General features: G+C 42.9%; 1 protein-coding gene across 3 annotated transcripts in view; it reads right to left on the bottom strand.

The window, feature by feature from the left end:
• Positions 1–21,740, bottom strand: part of ehbp1 (EH domain binding protein 1) — a 186,653-nt gene that overhangs the window by 119,062 nt on the left and 45,851 nt on the right. For 2 of the 3 annotated variants that reach the window (XM_030107357.1, XM_030107358.1), the window contains exons 6-9: positions 9,828–10,009; positions 7,644–7,783; positions 2,876–3,013; positions 1,244–1,493 (exon numbers count right to left, since the gene is read on the bottom strand). In XM_030107357.1, coding sequence (XP_029963217.1) covers positions 1,244–1,493; positions 2,876–3,013; positions 7,644–7,783; positions 9,828–10,009 — 710 coding nt within the window. Of the gene's footprint in view, positions 1–1,243; positions 1,494–2,875; positions 3,014–4,786; positions 4,919–7,643; positions 7,784–9,827; positions 10,010–21,740 lie in introns of all 3 variants that reach the window. The other variant, XM_030107356.1, reaches the window with a different exon arrangement.

Genomic DNA, 21,740 nt, shown 5'->3' with positions numbered 1-21,740 from the left:
CTCAATGGAGGCTTCAACAGGAGACTTAAGAGCGTTTTATAACAGGTGGGCGTCGATCAACTCAAGCCGAAAGATTCCCTATGAACCACTTTCTCAACATTAAATTGGTGATTTTGTTTTTTTGACACGTTAACCACAGACTAATTAGTTCTTTTTCTTTTTTTTTTTATTAATTCACACACGCATCTTTTAAAGTAAACAGTGAAAACAGCTGAGCTGGACAGAGATTTGAAGGATCTGCTCCGGAGCTCATCTAAGTCGTCTGTGTTAATCCTACTTCTATCGATCCACCTATTCATCTTCTACCTTTTTATCAAAACCACTGCATCAGAGGATGGAGATGGAACAGCAATCACAAATCACCGTGCAGGAAATTTACCTCAATGAACCTCAAGTACATGTTTTTTTGGTCTGGAGTAGCCAAGAGAGAAAATGCAAACTCAACACAGAAAGGCCTGAAAGCCCAGACCTGAACTGAGGATGTTGTGGCTGTGAGGCGAGTGCCAACAATGAAAACACCACCAGAGGGTGTTTTCATTCAATGGAAATAGAGATGAAAAAGTTGGGTCATCTCAGGAACTGCTTACACGTTTTCTTGTGAAAAGGAAAAACTTCAGCTGCGTTTTGGGAGTCGGTTCCACATGTGGAACCACACTCTGATGTTGTTCCTTTAAGATATAGGTGCACATTCCTGTTTCACCTCATAGAATAAAATCTTAGTGAAAGGACATGAAAGACATGTCATCTAATAATGGAGGGGTGTAAACTAAAGTTTTCTTCTAATGGAAAAAAAAAAATCTCAGCGACACAATGAAGCCTTTTAGAGGAAAGACAGCAGGAGGAAGAGAAGTGGAACAAAAGAGGAGCAAGTTGAAAATAAAAATGCAACGAGTTTAAAGAGGAAGTTAATGAAGAGGGAAAGTACGGGGCAACAAGTTGATGGAAGGGTGGGAGGGGAGGAGGGAGGGTAAGAATGGGGGCGGGGAGGGAGACAAGGTTAAAGAATGCAGTGAAACAACAGGGCCCTTGTTCCTGTTGAAAGAGCTGCCTCGTCACTTTGCCCTGTCTGCGGGGCAATGGGGGGGCGCTAAGGCAACAAGTGCCCCCCTCTATAAGGAGCCTTCCGCCTGAGCAGGGCAGTCTGGAGGCTGACCACTAACCAGAGGAGAAGCCAGGTCCACCAGGTTAAACGTCTCAAAATCCAGACACTTCAATACGGGAGAGACACTCGAATCAATCTTACTCGTCGAGCTCCTCCTCCTCGTTGGGAGCGATGTCGGCGTACAGGTATTTGCTCATGTCCACGGGCCGGACCCCCTTCCTCTGTCGGGGCCTGGGGGGCTCGGGCTGGGAGTCCAGGTCCTGGTCCGCCTCATCGAAGGGGTTCCCCAGGGACGGCTCGGGTTCGTCCGGATCGTTGAAGGGATTCGAAGAGTCTTCGAAGAAGGAGTCGTCTTCGAGGCGCTGCCGTGGTACCGGCTGAGGGGGGGGCTCTGGAGGATAGAGAAAACATGGCAATGGTCAGGTGGTGCAGACATGGTTTCACCCCGCCCTCATCTGTCCGTGAACCGAAGAGCCCCGGGGTGCTTCCAGTGAGGGGCAGGGTGTCTAAATCCATGAATTTAGCTTTAAATATAAACCAGGGATCATCAACAGTTACCAACTGAAAGCTACTAATTACAAAGGCGAAATTGTGAGAAACTCACTGAATATAAAATTGTTTAATTTAACCTGCTTGCAAAGTCAACATTCCTGTTTCCCAATATGAAGTTCACAGTTGAACCACATCAAGCTTCGCTTTCTCCTTCATTTATCTCTTTACAATTTTTCTGACACTGTGACGTTCTAAAGGGCCATTTAACCGTTTAACACCTTCTAAAACAAACTAAAGACCAAGTTTATTTCCTAAGATGGAGCCAAACACCTTAACCCAGATGTTGACTCTTTAAAGCTGTACCTTCAAACCACACATGGATTCTCGAGAATGAAATAAGACTTTAAACTTGATTTGCAGTGTTTGAACTCCCCCTGGACTTTTATTTCAGACCTGACCAGCCCTTTTCAAAACATGCCTGAGTCTTTACAGATCCAGATTCTTTAACTGATGCCTTGATTCCTGAAAATAAAACAAAAATTCTCTTTAAACTACAGCTGAATTCTAAAATCGAGACCTGAATTATTTGAAAGAGATCCAGACAAGTTCTCCAAGATATGAACTCTTTTAGACCTGACCAAGACTCTTATAAATAGAACTGGCTACTAGACTCAGATTCTTATAACTACACAGATAAAAACCTGGGATTTCTCATTTTTGGTTCTTGAAGAGACCTCTTTAAACTAAACAGGGACTTTTTAATCCAGACCCTGTTGAACTGGTCACTACAATAGTTTTCATGCCTTTGTTGATTTGGTATTTCAATAGTGTGGCTTCTTCTTTTAACAAACGGCTGAGTCAGTGATAACACTATAGAGTTTTATGTGGTATCAAAGTGATCCTGAATTGACTGTTCAATGGTTTTAAATGCAGAAAATATGAGTTGGAATATCATCAGATCAAAAGATGACATCAAAGGTGACTTTGACAAGTGAAGAAATCCCCGTGTACACATTTCACATGCACGGGAGCATGTCAATTCAAAACAAATGGGACACACACACACACACACACCTGGCTGCTCAGATGGACAGACCAAAATATTAGTTTAGCTGTCTGACTCAGAGAACTGAAGCCTTCCACATGTTCACGGTATGTGCACATCCAAACCTGGAGCTTGTGTTACACAGACGTCCCCAAAAAATAAAGATCAGAGTCCAAAACTAGTCAAAACTACCGTGTAATGAAACTCATACATGCTGTGGAGATGCGAACGTGTACCTTCTATATCCGGATCACCGAACGGGTTCAGGTGGTTCGGATGGATGTCGTCATCGGGCTCGTCGAAGGGGTTGGTGCTCATGTCGCGGGCCGTTTCCTGATCCTCGTCCTCCAGGAAGTTCAGCTTGTTAATTAGCTCTGTTGCCAGAGTCCAACAAAAAGTCATTTTTTTAATCAAAAAGCTACAAAGTCAAACTTCACATTTCCCAAAACGCAACAAAAAAACATTCACAAACCCAAATTATGCCAAAATCTGCATTTTGGAGTGAACCATTAGTAGAAAGACCATCTTGCTTGGGAGCGTTGCCTGAACTTCTGTCTGTCCCCCAGGCCACCTTCATGCATGTACTACAGTGGCATTCTGGGAAAATTTGTGTGTGTTACTGTGGGAGACAGTGTAGAAAGCATGGAGTTGCTATGGGGATCCTGGCTGGAGAGGCTAAGATTGTCCACTTTATCTTCATCGTGCTCGCTGCAGCTCAATCGCATGCTGCCAGTCTGAAAGGAAGTCTTAATGTGTCTGAGGTTCAAGCCAAGAAAGGCTGCGGAGAGCTGTGCGACAGTCTGAACCAGGGAAAAGTGAAGTGGTCATGTGTCCCCTGGTATATACGAAGTGGCGTTTGGCTGATAAGGCCTGCAGCACTTTTTCTTCCTCTGAGTGGAAACACTCCGGGCTTTTTTTAGGCTGTGGAAAGTGTCAGGGTGTCTATTTACGTCTCTCGGTGACGACACGCTGTGCAGCGAGAAACCCTTTAACTCATCCGGGTTCTCCTGGAACAGAACTCGGTGTAAAACATTGAACTGGGTTTCTACACATGCCAGTTGTTGATACTCTCAAGGACACTATATTATCTAATCAAAGATAATGTTATCTTTGCTGCACACTGACAATAAAGCTTCTTGATTACTGACTTACTAAAAGAGGAAACATTGTGGCCCTCCAAAACACCTACAAATGGTAAAGTTTTTTTTTTTTTTTAAAGAAAATATAGATTATTTTTAGAGAACTTTCCAAAGCATAGTGGACAGAAGACAACACTGAGACCTGAGCTGAGATATCAATGACGCTGCCATGGAAGATAACTGCCTGGGTGTTCAAAGTCATGTTGTCAGTTTGAGTCTGTAACAACATGCTTAATGCAACAACTATAGGAGAACGAAAAGTTTTCATTCCAATTGACTTTATGTTGAGATTGCCAGTCCTAACCGTTCGGTTTAATGAAAATACAGACAAATTCAACACGGCTACTCTGCACCACAACAAGGAAAAACTTTAAAGTAGAAATTCACAGGTTATTATGGCACAATTTTACTCTGAACAAAAATATGTTTGACACTCCTGATCTAATCAAAGATCAATTCAACTTGCCAAATGTCATCTCTTGGTTAGAGATTAATTTTAAAATAAGTTACACCATAAGATATGGTGTTAAACCCTACTGCAGCAGTTTGAGACACATTCACGATAAATGAATCCTCAATCTTCTCCTGACTGTTGGTCAGTAATTTGTTTCATATCTACTGTGTCTGGTTCACTACCAATTGCAGTGTAAACAAAATGGGGGAGGTCACACAGTGAAAAACACAAAAACAATAGAAATCAAACAACAAATGTGTTCACGACACCAGCACATCATCACATGAACCAATTCATCTGGAATACCACATGATCACGACACGACCACAACACCAGTGTCAGAGGAGGGTCGGGGGGTGAGAGATCAGGGATGGAACCAAAGAAGGAGAAGAAGAAATAAAAGGATAGCTGGGAGGAGAATCATGGCTAAATAAAAACATCAATGAACGGCCAGGTAGAGGAGGCACGACGTCACAATACCCAACGAGACGGTGAAAGGAGGGTCGAGGAACACGGGATGGGATGAGGAGGTGAGAGAAAGGTGAAAAAAAGACCTTGGGAGGAAGCAGCAGGCTTAGCTGTTGCTTTGCGTGCTCGCTTGGGAACACCAAGACCACCACCACCACCATCATCATCATCATCATCCCCATGTAAGCAGCTGAGGGCATTCAACTGGTTTACAATCTCTGTAAACGACAGGTCCGTACAGGAGGGAGGGAGGGAGGGAGGGAGGAAGAACAGCAGGCAAATTAACACACGCCATCAGAGAAAACACACACACTCTCTCACACACACACACACACACCCTGTTTTAAATGACATCATGATAACTTTTTGATTGTTACTAAAGAGTCAACAGGCCTTCAAATTTACATTCAATGTAACTGCAGATAGAGACTTAGTAGAAACTTGTCCTGCATTTTTTTCAAGAGTGAGAAAATATTTGTTTAATGGAAATCAACCAGAAAAAGTCCCAAATTGGTGCATGGTCACCCCCGATGTAAAGAACTATCTCAAAACCCTTAAAAGTCCTGCAGTTGGTAAAGATTTAAGGCTAATTTTATATAAGATCACAAGGCACTCGGTTCTTATCAATCATAAGTCACACAAAATTGATTTTGTTTGGGACTTATTTAAGGTTCAGGCGAAAAGATCAGCCATAACATTATGACCAAGCTATGACCAACACTTTGATCCAGTTGTGAAGCTATAACAAACTGCCTGCTCAAACTAGCTCCTGATATTTACCTTTTATTACACATCAACTTAGAACATAAAATCTATACTTTTTGCTCAATATATCGGCCCCACTGGAGCCAAGATAAAAAGGAAATGATCAGTCTTTGGTTATAATCTTATCGTTGATCAGTGAACAATGTCTTGTATGGTCAGAATAAAACATTTTAAACTCAGAAATAGACTTTACTTCAAACATCTCAGTAAACAGAGTTCTGATTTTATTATTTGTTACTTAATTTTCCATAACTTTAGAAGTTATTAGCTATTAAAATTTAGTAAAAATCATTTATTTTTCAATGGTAAAAAAATTATACTATGTAGATTGCTGACCTGCAGTTTTATCTAATTTATTTAACCAGAAAACTAAGAGAGAAATTCTCAATTAACAGGATGTCAACAAATACAGCAACGCGTAAAAAGACACAAATCTAAATATTTCTATGTGAACAGTAATGTAAACAGGTTAGGTCTAAAACATACAATTAGCTAAGAAATAAGTTAAAATAATATTTTATGGTAAAAGAACACCTTTAATAATAATAATAACCAATTCTAGAAACAACAAAGAACATTGAACATTCACACACAAACGCACGCTGAGATTTCATGATCTGCATAAAAGACAAAAAGGCGAGATGTTTTCCAGGGTTATGCATTGGTTTAGCCTCGTGTTAGTATTGCTCGGGCGGCTCGCCGGCTTCTCCTTGTAGGTAGGAATATGATAGCAGGGAGTTTTGGCAGCTCGGCCCGGCCTTTGATTCAGAGATGCGTGCAAGTGGAGCGTTGCTGTAGGCGCTCAATGCATATACATATAAATGAGATGAAGAGCAGGGAGGGGGAAAAAAGAAAGGCAGGGAAAGCATGAAGCTTAACATGAAGAGGTGGCGCTCTGAAAAGTTGGATTAAGCAAAGCAGGAAGCAGCGGGGCCCATACATTAGACCATAGAATGAATCCTCAACATGTATGTATGGGAGGAGGCGCCGCCACCGGTCTGCCAAACCAACCAGCACCGGGCGGGGCAGGAGGCAGCGAACAGGGGGCAACAGAGGTGCGAAAATAAACAGAAACTACCCCGAAGCTGATAAAATATGCTAAACAAATCTCATGAATTCACTAATTCTTGGCTGTTTTAACGTGTGAAAGAACACAGATGCACTCGCTGAAGCATGAAGTGGAAAAAAAAAACAACAAAACAAAGAAGCAAAGTTGATGCCCGACGTGAAGCTGTCAATCCTGGTTATTCTGGGTTTGGGAGATTATTCCAGTTTCATTCATCAGGTGAAGCTGTCAGTTTGAAACATTAGGACATTTGTAAAGACCCCGTGAAAGGAAGACTTTTTCTAGCTTTTTGGACAGATCACTGGAAGCACATTGAGACTGGACAAGTGGTAAATAAGTGGCTCTCTAAGTAAAAAAAATATTTAGATCTAAATTCTGATGGCACCCTGCACCGTTTTCTAATTCTGCATCCAATAAGCCCCACGCCTATCATTATGATGCAGCAACTGGTGGGGCTGTGCAAAGGCTCATTAATGCCCTACATTAGATATGCATTGCTTATTATTGATTACATCCATACTTGTATCGTCTCTCGGAAGCTTAGGTCTCAGGATCTGGTGTTGTAGTACCACCGGGAGGCTGTGGGGGCAGTGTTTAGATATTGTGCATAACAAACACAGCGGATGCTTTCGAAGTGCGACCGTGACAGCTGTGTTAGGCACCACTGACTTCCTTCTCCTGACTGAACAGAACCCGAGTCTTCTTCTTAGTATTTGGCCATTATGTTAATTTAGAGCAGCACCCTCTGGTGGATTATTTGCCAAATGTCCATTCAAACGCAACAAACTCAAATATGCGACGTTTCCACAGCTTGAGGCTCAAGTGTATGCTTGTTTATGCATGTACAGCTTAAATATGCCTGAAAATGTCTTGAAAATGTAAATCGAATCAAGAAAAGGTGCCCTCCTCCCCGACTAAAAATGCATAAATACTCAGAATTTAATATTGCTTTCACGGAGTATTTGCGGTAGATTTCAATGTATCATTATTTGCAAGCCGTATATTTACAGACTATGAACAGACACGGTCACTGTTTCTCGCCAAGAACTCTACCAAAAATCTGACCGGATCTCACAAAACCAAATGAAAACTTGTCTCTGCACAGTTCTCACCTGTGATCTTGGCCGCTTTCTCCTCTTGGTTCACCCTGTTCTCCTCGTCTTCCTCGTTCTCCTCCTCAAAGTCGTCCAGGTTGCCGATGTCAGCCTGTTTCATGCTCATCAAGCTGGCCAGGCTCTGCATGTCCTCATCACTTCAAACATCAGAAGACACACACGATTCACAATAAACCTCATGTTCACAGTCTTTACTGTTTAGATCCGGTCTAAAATCTTTCTATTTGTCAAAAAACGTTCAGACTGGTTCTAATCACTCTGGACTGTTTCTTAGTTAAGCTGCTTTAGGTTTAGACTGCTGGGAGACCTTTTTTGAGTTTCTCTCTTCTCTTCATTCTTGTTTTTGTGTGTCTCTCTCTCCCACAGCCTGTCCTCTCATCTCTCTGTTGTCTTTTGATACCTATAAGATCTCTGACTGTTTGAGGGCAATTGGTAATGACTGCATCATTGTCTGGTGTCAACATGCTCGTTTTTCTGTCTTTTCCTGCAATAACCTACAATTAACAACTCTGTATTAGAGCTGGGAAGGGTGTTTGTTTTCTAAAAAACTTACATTATATAGCATTTACTATTTTCTATATATAAAAAAAAAAAATCACTGCAAACTGTGAACAAAATATAATCACAGGCTGCTTTTGTCAATAACAAATGTAGTTAGAATCCATATCGTACTGTTGACGTGTTGCAGTATCATCCGCTGGGTTCGATTCAAGCCTCTGTCGGGCTGATTTTAACCCACAAGCATCATGTTTGACATCCCAATGCAGTTTTCTTGCACCGGAGAGGAGCAATTTCTACTTTCTCACTCTGCTTGTCGATGTGAAATTATGAGATTGTCCTCAGTATTTTATTTGTATGCAAAGTGTCGTGAAGCAGCAGTGTATTGGCACTATATAAACAAAAAAGAGGAATAAATTCGGTGAAGACTTAACAGATATGGAACGGCGTAGGATGGGCAAATAGATGAGCAAATTAATGAGGAACGCTTCAGTGTTTTTGAGAAACAACTGGAGCGTCGGATCTCACCGATACAGCCGACAACAAGCAGATCACACATGAGGATTACCATAACTCTCCATCCTATCTCACATTTCTTCACTTCAGACCTCCGTCTCCACACCTCGCTGTCATAAACAGCCAACACTTCAGCTTCCCTCTGTGCATTTTAAAGCTTTTGACCCGGCTTCTCTTCTCTCTCCACCTTCAGTTTTCCCCGTTGCATCACTTCTGACATTATATCTGGTTTTTTATGTAGTCTACTGTGCATCCCTACCAACCCCCTCGGTCCCTAGATAGCGCCCCTCCGTCATAATCGCTGTATTCTCCTCTCCGCTCTTTGTGTTTGGCGTTTCCCAGGCCCATGGGCTCATTTGAACTGGTGTGATGGAGTTTGTTTGTGTGTGGTCGACATCATTCCCCGAAGGGTTAACAAGGGTTACGCGCCATCGACCCGCCGTCCGCGGCACAACAAAAGCTACTCTGGCTCTGCGTGTGTGCGTGTGTGTGTGTGTGTGTGTGTGTGTGTGTGTGTGTATGGGGGGGTTCTTTAAATGAAAGTTGCAGCTATCATATAAGAATGAATAACAAACAGAAAACACTGTGATTGTGAGTGTCCGTCCTCAAATAAAAGCAGCCAAGAATGAATGAGCAGCAACACACACACACACACGCACACACACGCACACACACACACACACACACACACACACACACACACACACACACACACACACACACAGACTGTATCCGTGTGCAAGATGAAAAATAGAAATAGATTTACTTCTGTCATCGACGAGGATTACATGTGAAGATTTATAGATCTGATCACATCATATCTGGATTCATTTAAACAGACTTCAATCCCAACGTCAATAATAATGTTTCAAACCATCAGTGCACTATCATGAAAGAGAAAATCAAGAGTTTATTTCTGTTTCTCAATGTAAAATCTACACAAAAATACCACTGAGAGTTATGACTGGACCTGTATTCGCCACAACTTTAAATCTACTAATATTATTTCTCTTCACTTTTTCAACAATTGCTTAAAAAGTAACTACACCTTCATCTTCAAAATGCCACGAAACACAAAGTTTTACAGCTAAATCCAAAACTGTGTTCCAGAACTGTCAAACTCAACATGAGAATTAAAGAGTAGTTCAGACCGAGATTGAGACTTACGTGGCTTTTCCCTCACGGAGGAAGATGCAGGAGAGGGAGAACTGCAGCGTGGCCGACACCACCTTCTTGGACAGCGGCTTGAACTTGAGCTTGACGTCGGTCTGAGTGGGCATCGGGCTGGCGTACTGCTTCATGTTGATGCTGCTGGTGGCCAAGGCCTTCCTCCGGCCCGATGGAGACTCCTGCAGACAGACAGACAGACACGTGAACGTCACGTTGTATTCAGGAGAAAGCCCATGCTTGTACAGACAGAACATGTATCAGGAAGAACTTCCAAGGAGGAACACAGCAGGAGAGGAAGACAGTTCACTACTACACCTGTTGCTTGAGCCTTGAATTTCTTTTCAGGTATTCCTAAGAAAACTTTCTCTTATCATGCAGTAAGTGGGAGACTGTTTTCACACCTGTAAATGCAGAGCAGTCATTGCTTAGCGGCAAACTACCATGTAATTATAGTGAGGTTTGTTGATGCTCACACTTGATTTTGCCACTCGGGGTAAATCCAGCTGCAGCTTGTGTAGCATTGTATGGCATTTTCATGTTTCCAACCTGAGTCAGTTCAGGTACCTTATGTTGCCTTCCAAAAAAGGTTTTACTTTTCAGTGCATAACACCATTTAAAATAATGAGATTTAGGTTGGGTTTTTGATGGACTTTAGCATAATTGAGGGATTAATTTTCAAATCACCACAACACAATGGCCTCAGTAAATAGTTCTTCTGCACATGGGTGACTAGATAGAAAATAACGATGCAAAAACGATGCGTTTCACTTGTCGTGTAAGTGGAGTCTGAGTCTCACTGCTGCTGTTTTGGTCTGCTCCAGAGTGTGAGTGTTTCATTCAGAGCTACCAGGTCCCGAACATCGACCTGAAAACAGCAGGTTTTACTCCATGAACATACAGGGGAAACATGTAAACACCACAAAGAGACTGTCCCAGACTCGAACACAGGCTTACTCGTCAGTGCTAACCCCCACTGCACTGCCTCACTGGAAATGCTCCTGATATTTCCTATCAAAGGTCCATGATGAAGCCCCCCCTCACCCCCGTTTTTTTTTTTTTTTTTTTTTTCATGCACTTCTTTTCAAACATATGCTCTGGGCCAGGGGCTAACAGTCAAATTGGAATTTGGGAATATGCCACAGACCAGGTGATAAGAGCCACAGAATCAGTGACATGGCCCTGTGTGTGTGTGTGTGTGTGTGTGTGTGTGTGTGTTGTCCCTGGCGCTCACCACAGCACTGTGTGTTAAAATAAGAAGCGCCGGAAAGCCTTGTCACTGACTGTGAGATATGGAAAGTGAACAGTTGGGGTTGTTCCAGCCTTTTGTCTGCCCTCCCTCCACCAGAAACTGATGGGTTTTGTCTGTTTTGAGTCCGGCGATGGAAGCGCCACGCTGTCAGGGACTATCAGACGGGTTCACCTCCTTGCTGCGTTGATACCTCTGAGACGGACCATGCCCCTCTTTTCTGTTTAGCCTCTTCCTCTTTTAACTGGTTCCGCTTTTGTGATGAAAAACGGCCACATTTCCCGCTCAAATGATATGTATTTATTTGCCTTTGTCGAGGGGACTGATCTCCTTCCCGAAAAAAACCGACGTGACGATCACACGCCGGTGCACACATGTGCCTTCACAGGCCATGTGGAATGAAAGCAGCAGGCAGCGGCATGTCACATGTCCTCCCCGTAAAACGCCTGCTTTCCCTCGCTCCCTCTTTTTGTCTCTATTTCACTGTGTGGATGTCAAACAACAGTGGATAACTGGGTGCACACAAACACACACTTGTGCTTTTTTATGCCCCAGTAAAAAAAAATACCTTCTTGTCTCGGCTGTGAATCGAGCCCCGAGGATTCATCCTCTCGTGCGCACAATGCTGAACAAAGCGGAGCAGCGAGCTCTCTTTCACACCACACCAGTTTGAGAGCATATATACATATACACATACACTCCGGCCTGTACGCCAGATAAAGCGATACCAGCTCTTTACATTGCCTGTTTCCTGATGTCTTCACACACAAAAACACACGCACACCTCAGACGCTCCGGCTCTGTGGGGAAAACTCAATCTCAGCCTTATCGCGGCGGACCGCAGGGTATTCACACACACACACACACACACACACACACACACACACACAATATCTACAGAGCGGTAACCCTCATAGTAATACAGTGAAAAACTATATGAGCTCCAAATACAGATTACAGAACTATAGGTTGCCAAGAAGAGAAAACACTGTGCATGTTTTAACAGAGATTTGAATTCAAATCAGTATTATTTAGGTTGTGTTGCTTTCAATAAAATGAAAATAGATATTTTTATATGGCTAAAAACAGTCAAACACATAAAGAACGAACACATTAAGTGGTTCACTCTGTTGTTCAAAACTCGCCTTGAAGTGTTCACACTGGCAGGAATAAACTTCACTTTTGCATCTGTGTTGTTACGTTTGTATTTGTGAAGCAGATTTCGTATTTGTGCTGTGTTTTTTGTATTTGTGTTGTAACTTTTGCATTTGGGATGCAGTCTTTTTATTTGCATAGTAGCTTTTTGTATTTCTTTGTGATTCTTGTATTCACGTTGTTTCTCCGCTCTTCCAGCTGAGGATTTCAGTATTCAGGTTACTACTTCTACATTTCTGCTGCAGCTTTTGTCTATAGAGTGTCACTGCTTTTGCATTTTGAGTTGTAGACTTTAAGTATGTCTTATCCCCTGATTCATGTTAGTTTTTGCATTTGTGTTGCAGCTTTGGTTTTTACGTTCCCCGACCATTTAGTGGCTTACGCATTGGTGGGGACCCTTCTGAAGCCCATGTAATGGTTGTTAATAGTAGTTTGTTATCAATATGAGGCCTTGAAGTAAAAATTTAAACTAATCAGGAGTGGTTTTTCACATGCTTCTAGATATTTACTGAGTGAGGAAAACTGAGAAATCCAATGAAGCAACTTGGGGAGAATTTCTCCAACCTCTACAATATCTCTCCATTCTTCCACACATTTACCAGAACTCATCATCTCAGCCGCCATCTCCCTCCATCTTCACCTCCCCATTCCTATCTTAACCCTCACTTAGACCAATAATTAAATAAGAACCTACAGAGGGAACCAACCGTCTGACAAGCGAGGCCACTTGACATTTCGTGCTGACATTTGAGCCTTGACGCTTTGGCTGGAAAATATAATGACGTATCATCGCCACAGCAGATTGTCCACAGACGACCAGCCCATCAGGAGAGGAGGAAGAAGAAGAAAAAAAAACTCTCTTCACCTCTTATCTCTCTGCAGATTACACACTGGCTATTATACTAAGCTAATAGCGCATGTAGATACTTTATGAATGAATTTGCCAAATGCACCAAACACTTAAGAAGAGGGGATTTAGCAAAAAGGCGGATGGGGAGAAAGGGCAGCAGAGGGAGGAGGGGGTGTCCTGGAAAATAGGAAATACTTATGGATATGCAAATTCGCCAGAGAAAGAAAGGAATAAACGTTCAAACAGATTTGAGTAGTGGCAGCAAACAATGGAAATCTGCTCCATTTCCCCGGATGTTACTTGTCAATCAATGTGTGCACTAGAGGAGAAGGAGGGGGGGCAGAGGTGTGTGTGTGTGTGCGTGGGGGGGTTAACCGGGATTAGGGTAACTAGGAGGTTGTGACAATGTGTAAAATGAAAGGGAAGGACAATGCAGAAGTTTAATTTATTACAGAGAGGATAGGACTATCACTGCGCCGAGAGAATGACTAAATACCTGAGTGTGTGTGCGCGTGTGTGTGTGTGTGTGCGCGCGTGCCAGAAAAGGAAGAGGAATAGAGGAAAACAGAGTAAAAGAGAGCACAGAAAGAAAGAGGGAGGGGTGGTGGCTGCATGCTGCCCCCTAGCTGTTAGTGGTGTGAACTGCAGTGTCAGAAAAGACCAAAGATGGGAGAACAGCTTTGACTTTAGGTTTGTGCTCACAGGAGCCAAGCTGCTCCAAATGAAAACATCACCGCTCTCTGAGCCCCATTTCTTTCAAAAAGGGTGTCACATTGGAGGTGTGTGTGTGTGTATGTGTGTGTGTGAGTGTGTGCTGGAGCAGAGCGGCTTCCAGAGTACCAGTCCTGCCCCCTCTACGTTGGTGCCAGCTGGCCCCGGATCGATCCACAGATGCTCCCCTGGTGGGGGGGCAGGGGTCAGGGCAGGAGGGTGCCCGGGGGTCCCGCTGAATCCCTCTGCCCCAAAATGCCAATGGGACGGGCCGGAGTGATGAGGGGTCCGGGCCCCTTTTGTCACCGAGATGAGATGGATTAATTAGGCTGAGTGCTAAAAAAAAAAAAAAAAAAGGGGGGGGGGGGGGGCTTCTTTGTTTGGAGCTGCTCTGAGATCTGCTCACTGACAGTTAGCTCAGGATAAACAAAAAGAACACCAATCAGCTAATGGCTTCCCAACGCAGGTCACCAGTCACTTGAATTCTAATTTTAACAAACATGATCGACGCCTCACATCGATCCACGCACTCCTCACTACAACTCACATCACTGATCCACGAACAAACAATATTTTATAACTTCTGAACGCTGCTGGAGACCCCACACGTTTCCCTCTTGTTGTGCATCGCTGGTCAGATCCAGCCTGCAATCAATTTATCAATACTGGTGATGTTAGTGTGTTACTGGCAGGTGATAAGGTTTGAGCCAGGTCCAACATCTGGTTCAGTTTCAATAAACCAAATGATGCTGAACTGGAGGAGAGAAGGCAACCTGGGACCATGTAGACTCACAAGTAGACTTTTTTTGTCTTTTTTTTAAAAAACTTTTTGATGTTTTAATGACATGAAATGATGGGAAAAGGCTGTCAAACAGTTCCAAGTGTCTGGTTTTGTGAACAAGACAAGACTTTCCATTTAGAATAAAATGAGTAATATAAACATAACATTTTCAAATTGAAGGAAAACAATAGTCAAAAATGATAAATCGATTCTTTGTCTTTGTTATTGACAATCTTGTTGGTCTTTATATGGAAAACAATTCAAAAAATGGCAACAAATTTCCTGCTTCCAATCAAGAACATCAGTCTTTATCCATATATTTTTAATATCAATAACAAGGAACTGATACATTTCCAAAATGCATTGCTGTTCCTGAGTCACAGTTATTTTATTTAGTTTTAAAACTAACACAACATGGTGAAAAAATGGTTGAAACACATCCTAAACTTTGTTTTGTCTTGAACAACAGTGATTACCCGAAATACCTTCAGTGTACAGCGGACTGGATTAATATGAACATAATGTAGTCACATGTCAGAATTTAAAAAGGCTCAAAGTGATTAACTCATTCATTATGTTATTTGATTTAAGTGACTGACTTACAACTGAAAATGTCATGTTTGGGGCATGCCGACTGCTATTTCTGTGTTAACAAGCATGAGAAAACAGTGAAAAAATAGCTGAAATCCTTTTGTTCTGAATAAAACACATTCAGTCAACATCACAGAACCTAGAAAACTTTAAATATTTAAAATACTCAAGAATCTTTTCTACAAAAGCACTGGATGTTACCGCTCTACATGACAGCAGTGTATCTGGATCATATTCTGCTGTTTTTCGCCTCTTCTGGTTATCGAATGTAAAACAAGTCCAAACATTTAAAGTGTGAGACACGGAGACAGAAGCTATAAATCTCCCACTTACTACAGACCTGTACACAGGCCTTTAGCAATTTCCAGAAACAATAAAAGCCAAACTCAATTTAGCCCACAGAATAACCCTGAGGTAGCAGCGATTAGCCCTGCGCCCCGACACCCAAAATCAGCTGGCTAAGTCTAAATTCAGCAGTCAGCAGATTGGAGGTGGGGGGGTGGTGTTGGCAGGGTGGGGGGGCACGGTGCTATTCCTCTCGCCTCAAGGTCACAGTTATTGGAAATGGAGACATCCAATGTGCTCACATCTCTCTTTGAATCCCAACACAATGGAGTGATTCCTCTGTGTCAATTTGGCCTCCCCTGATAGCCGATAAGGCAGCCGCCTTTTTACATACCACCTATGAATGCTGCACTAAAGGCAGTATAGACACACACACACACACACACACACACACACACACACACACACACACACACACACACACACACACACACACACACACACACACACACACACACACACACACACACACAGATTAGGACCAATTTATTCATCTGCTACTATTATATATGAGGATTTATTTTTTTCCTCCCCAAGCTGTGTGTATGTGTGTGTATTTTAAAGGCAACAATGGACATAAAAGGCATGCAATACTATCACTTTGGTGTGTGAATTACAATAACAATGGTCGTAATAATGGAATGAACTGTGCAAATGGCTTTCATGTGTGAACACACACACACACACACACACACACACACACACACACACACACACACACACACACACACACACACAGGACTTCTCACGAGACTTACAGAGAACTGGATTCACTTTAAACTCTCGAAAAAATGGGAACATCGCTCACTAACTGTCACCAGTCAAAGGAGTAAAAAACAAAAACATCAATAGAGAGAGTGAGAGGAGAGTGAGCCACATGGATGAGGCTTGTTTTGAAGGTGCAGTAAGTAAGAAATTTACTATAAAAATCATTCCCATTTTTAACCTGTCTTTGAAGAAGCATCCCTTTAAACAGTCTGTCATCTCTATCGACAATGTCTTTGTCAAGTTTTTTCCATTCAAAATGAGTTGTTCCGGGCCAGAACAACTTCGGTGGGCGGGGCCAGACCGTCACACTTCCGGATTCCAGAGCCAATCATATCTGAGTTCCCGAGGTTGCCAAACAAGCAGCACAACATTCTGTATTTCATGACTGCTGTATCGGCCACTGGCCGTGCTCCACTGGGGAGCCATGTCTCAACTGTCTAAACCGGCTGAACTTCCAAACTGGCAACCTGCTCGCCACTCTCCCTGCATTAAGTGACGTAATATTACTTATTGCACCTTTACAAGGAGGTTGTATAACCTAATAAGAACAACTCCAGTTGAAATTCTAATATGCTTTCTCTCGCTTCCTTAGTGGAACGATTCCACAAACTCATCCCTCATATATTGGTGTTCATGCTGTCTTGCTAACAATACGGTCGCTACAGCAGCTGTCAATGGTGCATAACTGTATGTTTGACCTGTGGGTTGGACAAGACCATCTGACGAGCATTTTTGACCCACAGGCTTCTTGTTAGGGACCAATATTTTTTCAAATACTGACAACATTAAGGGCAGAAATGTCAGACTAATTTTAGCTAAAGAACCACAAACAGCAAAATTTCATCTCAAGTAATACCTGTTTTTTCCAAACTCATACTGACAGCAAGGTTGTGAGGCTCGTTTGATAGCAATGGCATAGCTAGCTTTCATGGCAGCGTCACCGATATCTTAGCTCAGGTCTCAGTGTTGTGTTGTGTTGCTATTCTTAATAAATTTAAATCAATGTTTAGTTTGAAACTTTTGGCATTTCTTTGGTGGTGTGACAGGGCAGGCTGGAGCCTCTTGCAGGCCGGTTTTGACCCACAGGCCTTGTATTAGACAGCCCTGATCTAGACACTTATTGATAAAGAATACTGTGAAGCATACTTGATAATTATTGAAATGACATTTGTTTCAGGAAAACCTTCAGTGTTGGATTTGATGACATGATCGGTGACTGTGAATAATTTGGTTCGATTTGTGAAACAGTTATCACACACTTCAATAATGACGCAACCCGCAAACCATTAAGCGTGTTTAAAAGAGAAAGAAAGGAGGGAAAAGGCTGGAGAGGAATGTCTTTAATGTGGGGATCCCTCTGATGGCTGCAGATGAAACGAAGGAAAGTCAAAAACATACCTGTCCTAAAAAGGCCCAATCTGAAGTGAGAGAGAAGAGCGCTGTCTCTTTTAGTGGGAGGTAAGCTCTCTTCACAGAGACATGAAACAGAAAGCCATGCTTTACTGGAGGATACATCATCTGTTCTACAAACAGCCGGGACTGGAGTCAGCAGGTTTGAGGAAGCACAAAAAAATAATCTGTCACCTTCAGCAGAAGGTCAGGCCTTATCTGAGAGAAATGTTTATATAATGACTTTGGGCACTGTTTTTTCTTTTTTTTGTTACAGCTACACTGAGCATTTACACTGAACCAACAAGCAATGGAAGCCCTCAAGTTCATTATGTATTTTTTTATTTAATGTCCATAGAATTGTAAAAAATATATATATAGTTTGACGATGTAGTGCTTCTGCTCCATTTCCCGAGATGATTTGAAATTTCAGTATCTGGCAGTTCTTTAATGTTTATGTTACGAGTGACAAGTTACCGAGTCAAACTGAGGAAGTTTATTACTGAGGGTCAAAAAGCTCTATTTCTCTGCATTTTGTGAAGATAGGAATTTTATAGACATCATAAATGCTCTTTGACTGGTAAGAAACATAAACATGTCAGAGACCCTCAGCAGTGGCCGAAATAGGAATATAAGTATTAGTGTTTGGGTGTAAGTTGATGGATGTCACACGTCTACTGAAACTGAATTTATAGACAAGATGCACCTAAAAATCCTCAATTCAAGAAACAATATGTAGTGAAAGTCATACTGCAAAATCATCTCAGAACGAGTTTAATTCATACAGTAAACCATAAACAGTCAATACTGGGTTACTTCTGGCTTTCATAACAAATTCCCACATTCTTGTGTAGCTGCACCACAGGTTTCCATTTGGGGGTGACGCACTTCACCTGCACTGAGGCTGTGTCAGAAACAAAGTGCCATTTAATTACTCTACTTGAGCAAAACACAAGACCGACCACACAAGACCTGCTTCCATATGCATGGTGTTACATTTGGACAGTTTCCTGAGTTTTTTGCTTAAATTGTCTCATTGAATTTCTCCAAAGTTCTCAGTCAGGGTGACAGATGAAGGAAAGTCAAGTGCCACCTCTGGCTGCGACCAAAACACAGTTGGTATTTTTGCTTGATTCACTGACATGACGGTGAAATGTGACAGCTTTTCTAATTAGTCTGCATCTGAGTTCATGAAACAAGTAAACATCCTCAGACTGACACCAAGCTCATATCTCGGGGCTCCTTCTCTTTCTCCTCTGGATTCTGTCTCTCCGGTCCAGCCTCCCACTCCCTCTCTGTCTCTCTCATTCGTCTTATCAGTGTGTCCAGGGTGCCCTCCTCTTTTCGACTCTCCGGGTCTTTCTTTTGGGTGGCCCTCGGTGCCCCACACACACACACACACACTCAGACCCAGAGCATGCACTTCAGACAGGGGGCTAATGGGAAAATAAATTACCAGCAGGCAAAAGCCCTGGCTCTGCACTTCTGCTGGAGAGAGAAAAGGGACACGGATGGGGTTTGGAAAAGAAGAAGTGGAAAAGGGGGAGGCGGTGGGGCTGGTCAAGAAATGGAAAGAGAGAAGGGTGGGAGGAGACGAGAGAGGAGAAGACAGAAAGGCTGGATGGAGAAGAGTGATAGAAAGAGAACTCGAGAGAAGGGGGAAAAGATGGAGGAAATGAGAGAGACAGTATAAGGGGGAAGGAGAGAGAAATGGGGGAGGAGGAATCAGGAAGGAGGGAGGAGGGAGGAGGAGGAGGAGGAGGAGAGGGAGATAGGTCGACAGGATTAGCTAGAGTTCATTCCTGGGCTATGAAGTGCCTGCTCATCACTTTTCCTGCCATTTTACCATCTCTGGCCATCACACGGGCCTAAAATGGCCAATAACATCATCAACAGACACACACACACACACACACACACACACACACACACACACACAGTCGCTGAGCCAATACTAGCATCCTGTATCTGGGATTGATTACTACCACCACATGAAGCAGCAGTTCAGATACCAGAAGGGTACATTTACCATGGTGTGTGTGTGTGTGTTTGTGTGTGTGTGTGTGTGTGTGTGTGTGTGTGTGTGTGTGTGTGTGTGTGTGTGCGCTTGTGTGCGCGCGCACGTATGAAGTCAGTATCCATCTATGTTTGAGTGGCGGTGCGTGTACGTGTGACAGGCGGCATGAAGGAGGGTCGACCACCCACGCTCTTGAGAGTTTTCACCTGTTTTTGTCAGACTTCAAGACACACATGGAAACAGACATTAAAAAAAAACTACACCGAGGATAGTTTTTTCCTAATTATGAAACCACAGAAAAACACTGACAACACTGTAACATTTATATTGTGGTGCTGCAACTCCACTAAGGAAACAGACTAAGAAAAGAGAAAACGACATGAAGCATACAGGTGAAAATCAAATCACACACAAGACAACCTTGAAAAGATTCAACCAAGATCCGAGAAGAACTGTCACTGCCTGGCACAGAAAGAAACAGTTCACAATTAACCCCAACAAATAAGACTGTTGGTGGCTACTTTGATAACCAGGGTGAGAACTTACAAATAACAACAGTCGCAAGGTATTGCGACGACGGGTGATACTGTAAATAAGCTCGAGGGCGATGAATCAGGTGGGAACTTTCACATTTTAAAGATATGGAGCAGCGATTTCCAGGTAAACACCAGATAGGGCTGCTTTTGGGGAAATCATTTCCACTCAATTCTTACTTTAAGGATGTGTTTGTTTTAGCTGTTTTTTGGCAGGCTGCTGAGATCTGACAGAGCTATGATAGGGCCCTAATCCACAGCAAAGCTGATTTGCTTAAGGGTGGGGGGGTTAAGATGGCCCATGACAAGAAACAATTGCCCCAAGTGAGAGTCTGCCTCTCTCCCACCCTGCTCCATGACAAAGGTGTACTCTCCATGCTAAGTGACAAATCTGGGGAGACAAAGAGCATTAGCAGGGTGATGCTCTGCTTCAGTGCCTCTGATTGTGGCCAACTCAAAGAGAATCTAATATGGATTTTAAAAAAAAGGAGAGGGAGAGATTAGAATGAAAGAGAAACAATGAACACCTTCTACCAAGGGGGAATTAGTGGAGGGATTGGATAAGGAGCTGCTTGTGCTTTAGTGTGTGTGTGCGTGTGTGTGTGTGTGTGTGTGTGTGTGTGTGTGTGTGTGTGTGTGTGTGTGTGTGTGTGCGTTCTTTAAAATTCCTTCTCCAGCAAAGAACAAAGGGGTTTCAAAATTCAGTTGACGTACATTTAAAAGAGATGCTCTGACAAAGACACAAACAAGCTCTTTCTCATGATGCACACAGAGCCGACAGTAAACGGTCTGGACGGTTCTGATCACATACACACAACATGCAGCAGGTGAGTCTTTACTGAGGTCACACAGTTTTAGGTTGGTTTGGGAGTTGTATTCAAGGTGTGTTGATCACATAACGAGAGGAGGTGGGACTTAGATATTGAAGGTACATTAAAGCTCGTGTCCGGAGTTTTGAAAGAATGAGAGTGTTTTTTAATCCAACGTCTCGAAGTTCCGCCCTCCCTCTGCTTTCGTGAGCTACCAAGCCACGCCCCTTTAATTGTGCACACGCATTACCTGTGGTGTCAAAATGAGTGCCTCCGAGTCCTACAGCATCCTCCATGTTTAGCTGTTTACGGTGGATGTTCAGCAGACAGTGGATATATCCGAGGTAAGCGGGGCGGCTGCTGCGTAGCTAACTCACCTCTGCCTGGGCGAGTGCGCGTGCTCTCTGGCTGCGCGCACGCTGATTGACAGCACGACAATGCGGAAGCTCGAAGTCTATTGGCTGAAGCCGACCGGCGCTTTTTCGGATAACATGGGGGTCTGTGAGACGAAGGCGGAGCTCATGAATAAATTTTTATATTGCTTAATGCTAATATTATATTATAGTATCGAACCAGACTAACACATTTAAGCTCTGTTACAAAATGATACATGCATTGGAAACGAACAGAAACTCCAGACAAATGCTTTAATATCTTGAGAAAAACCAACTGCAACCGTTTCAAGTCAACACAGAAGTGTTTTCTTGTGAGATTA

Source organism: Salarias fasciatus, chromosome 13, assembly GCF_902148845.1.
Source record: "Salarias fasciatus chromosome 13, fSalaFa1.1, whole genome shotgun sequence".
In the NCBI taxonomy this organism is placed as follows: domain Eukaryota; kingdom Metazoa; phylum Chordata; class Actinopteri; order Blenniiformes; family Blenniidae; genus Salarias; species Salarias fasciatus.
Note: the sequence above shows the minus strand (reverse complement) of the source record. Positions and strands in the feature narration are given on the sequence as shown.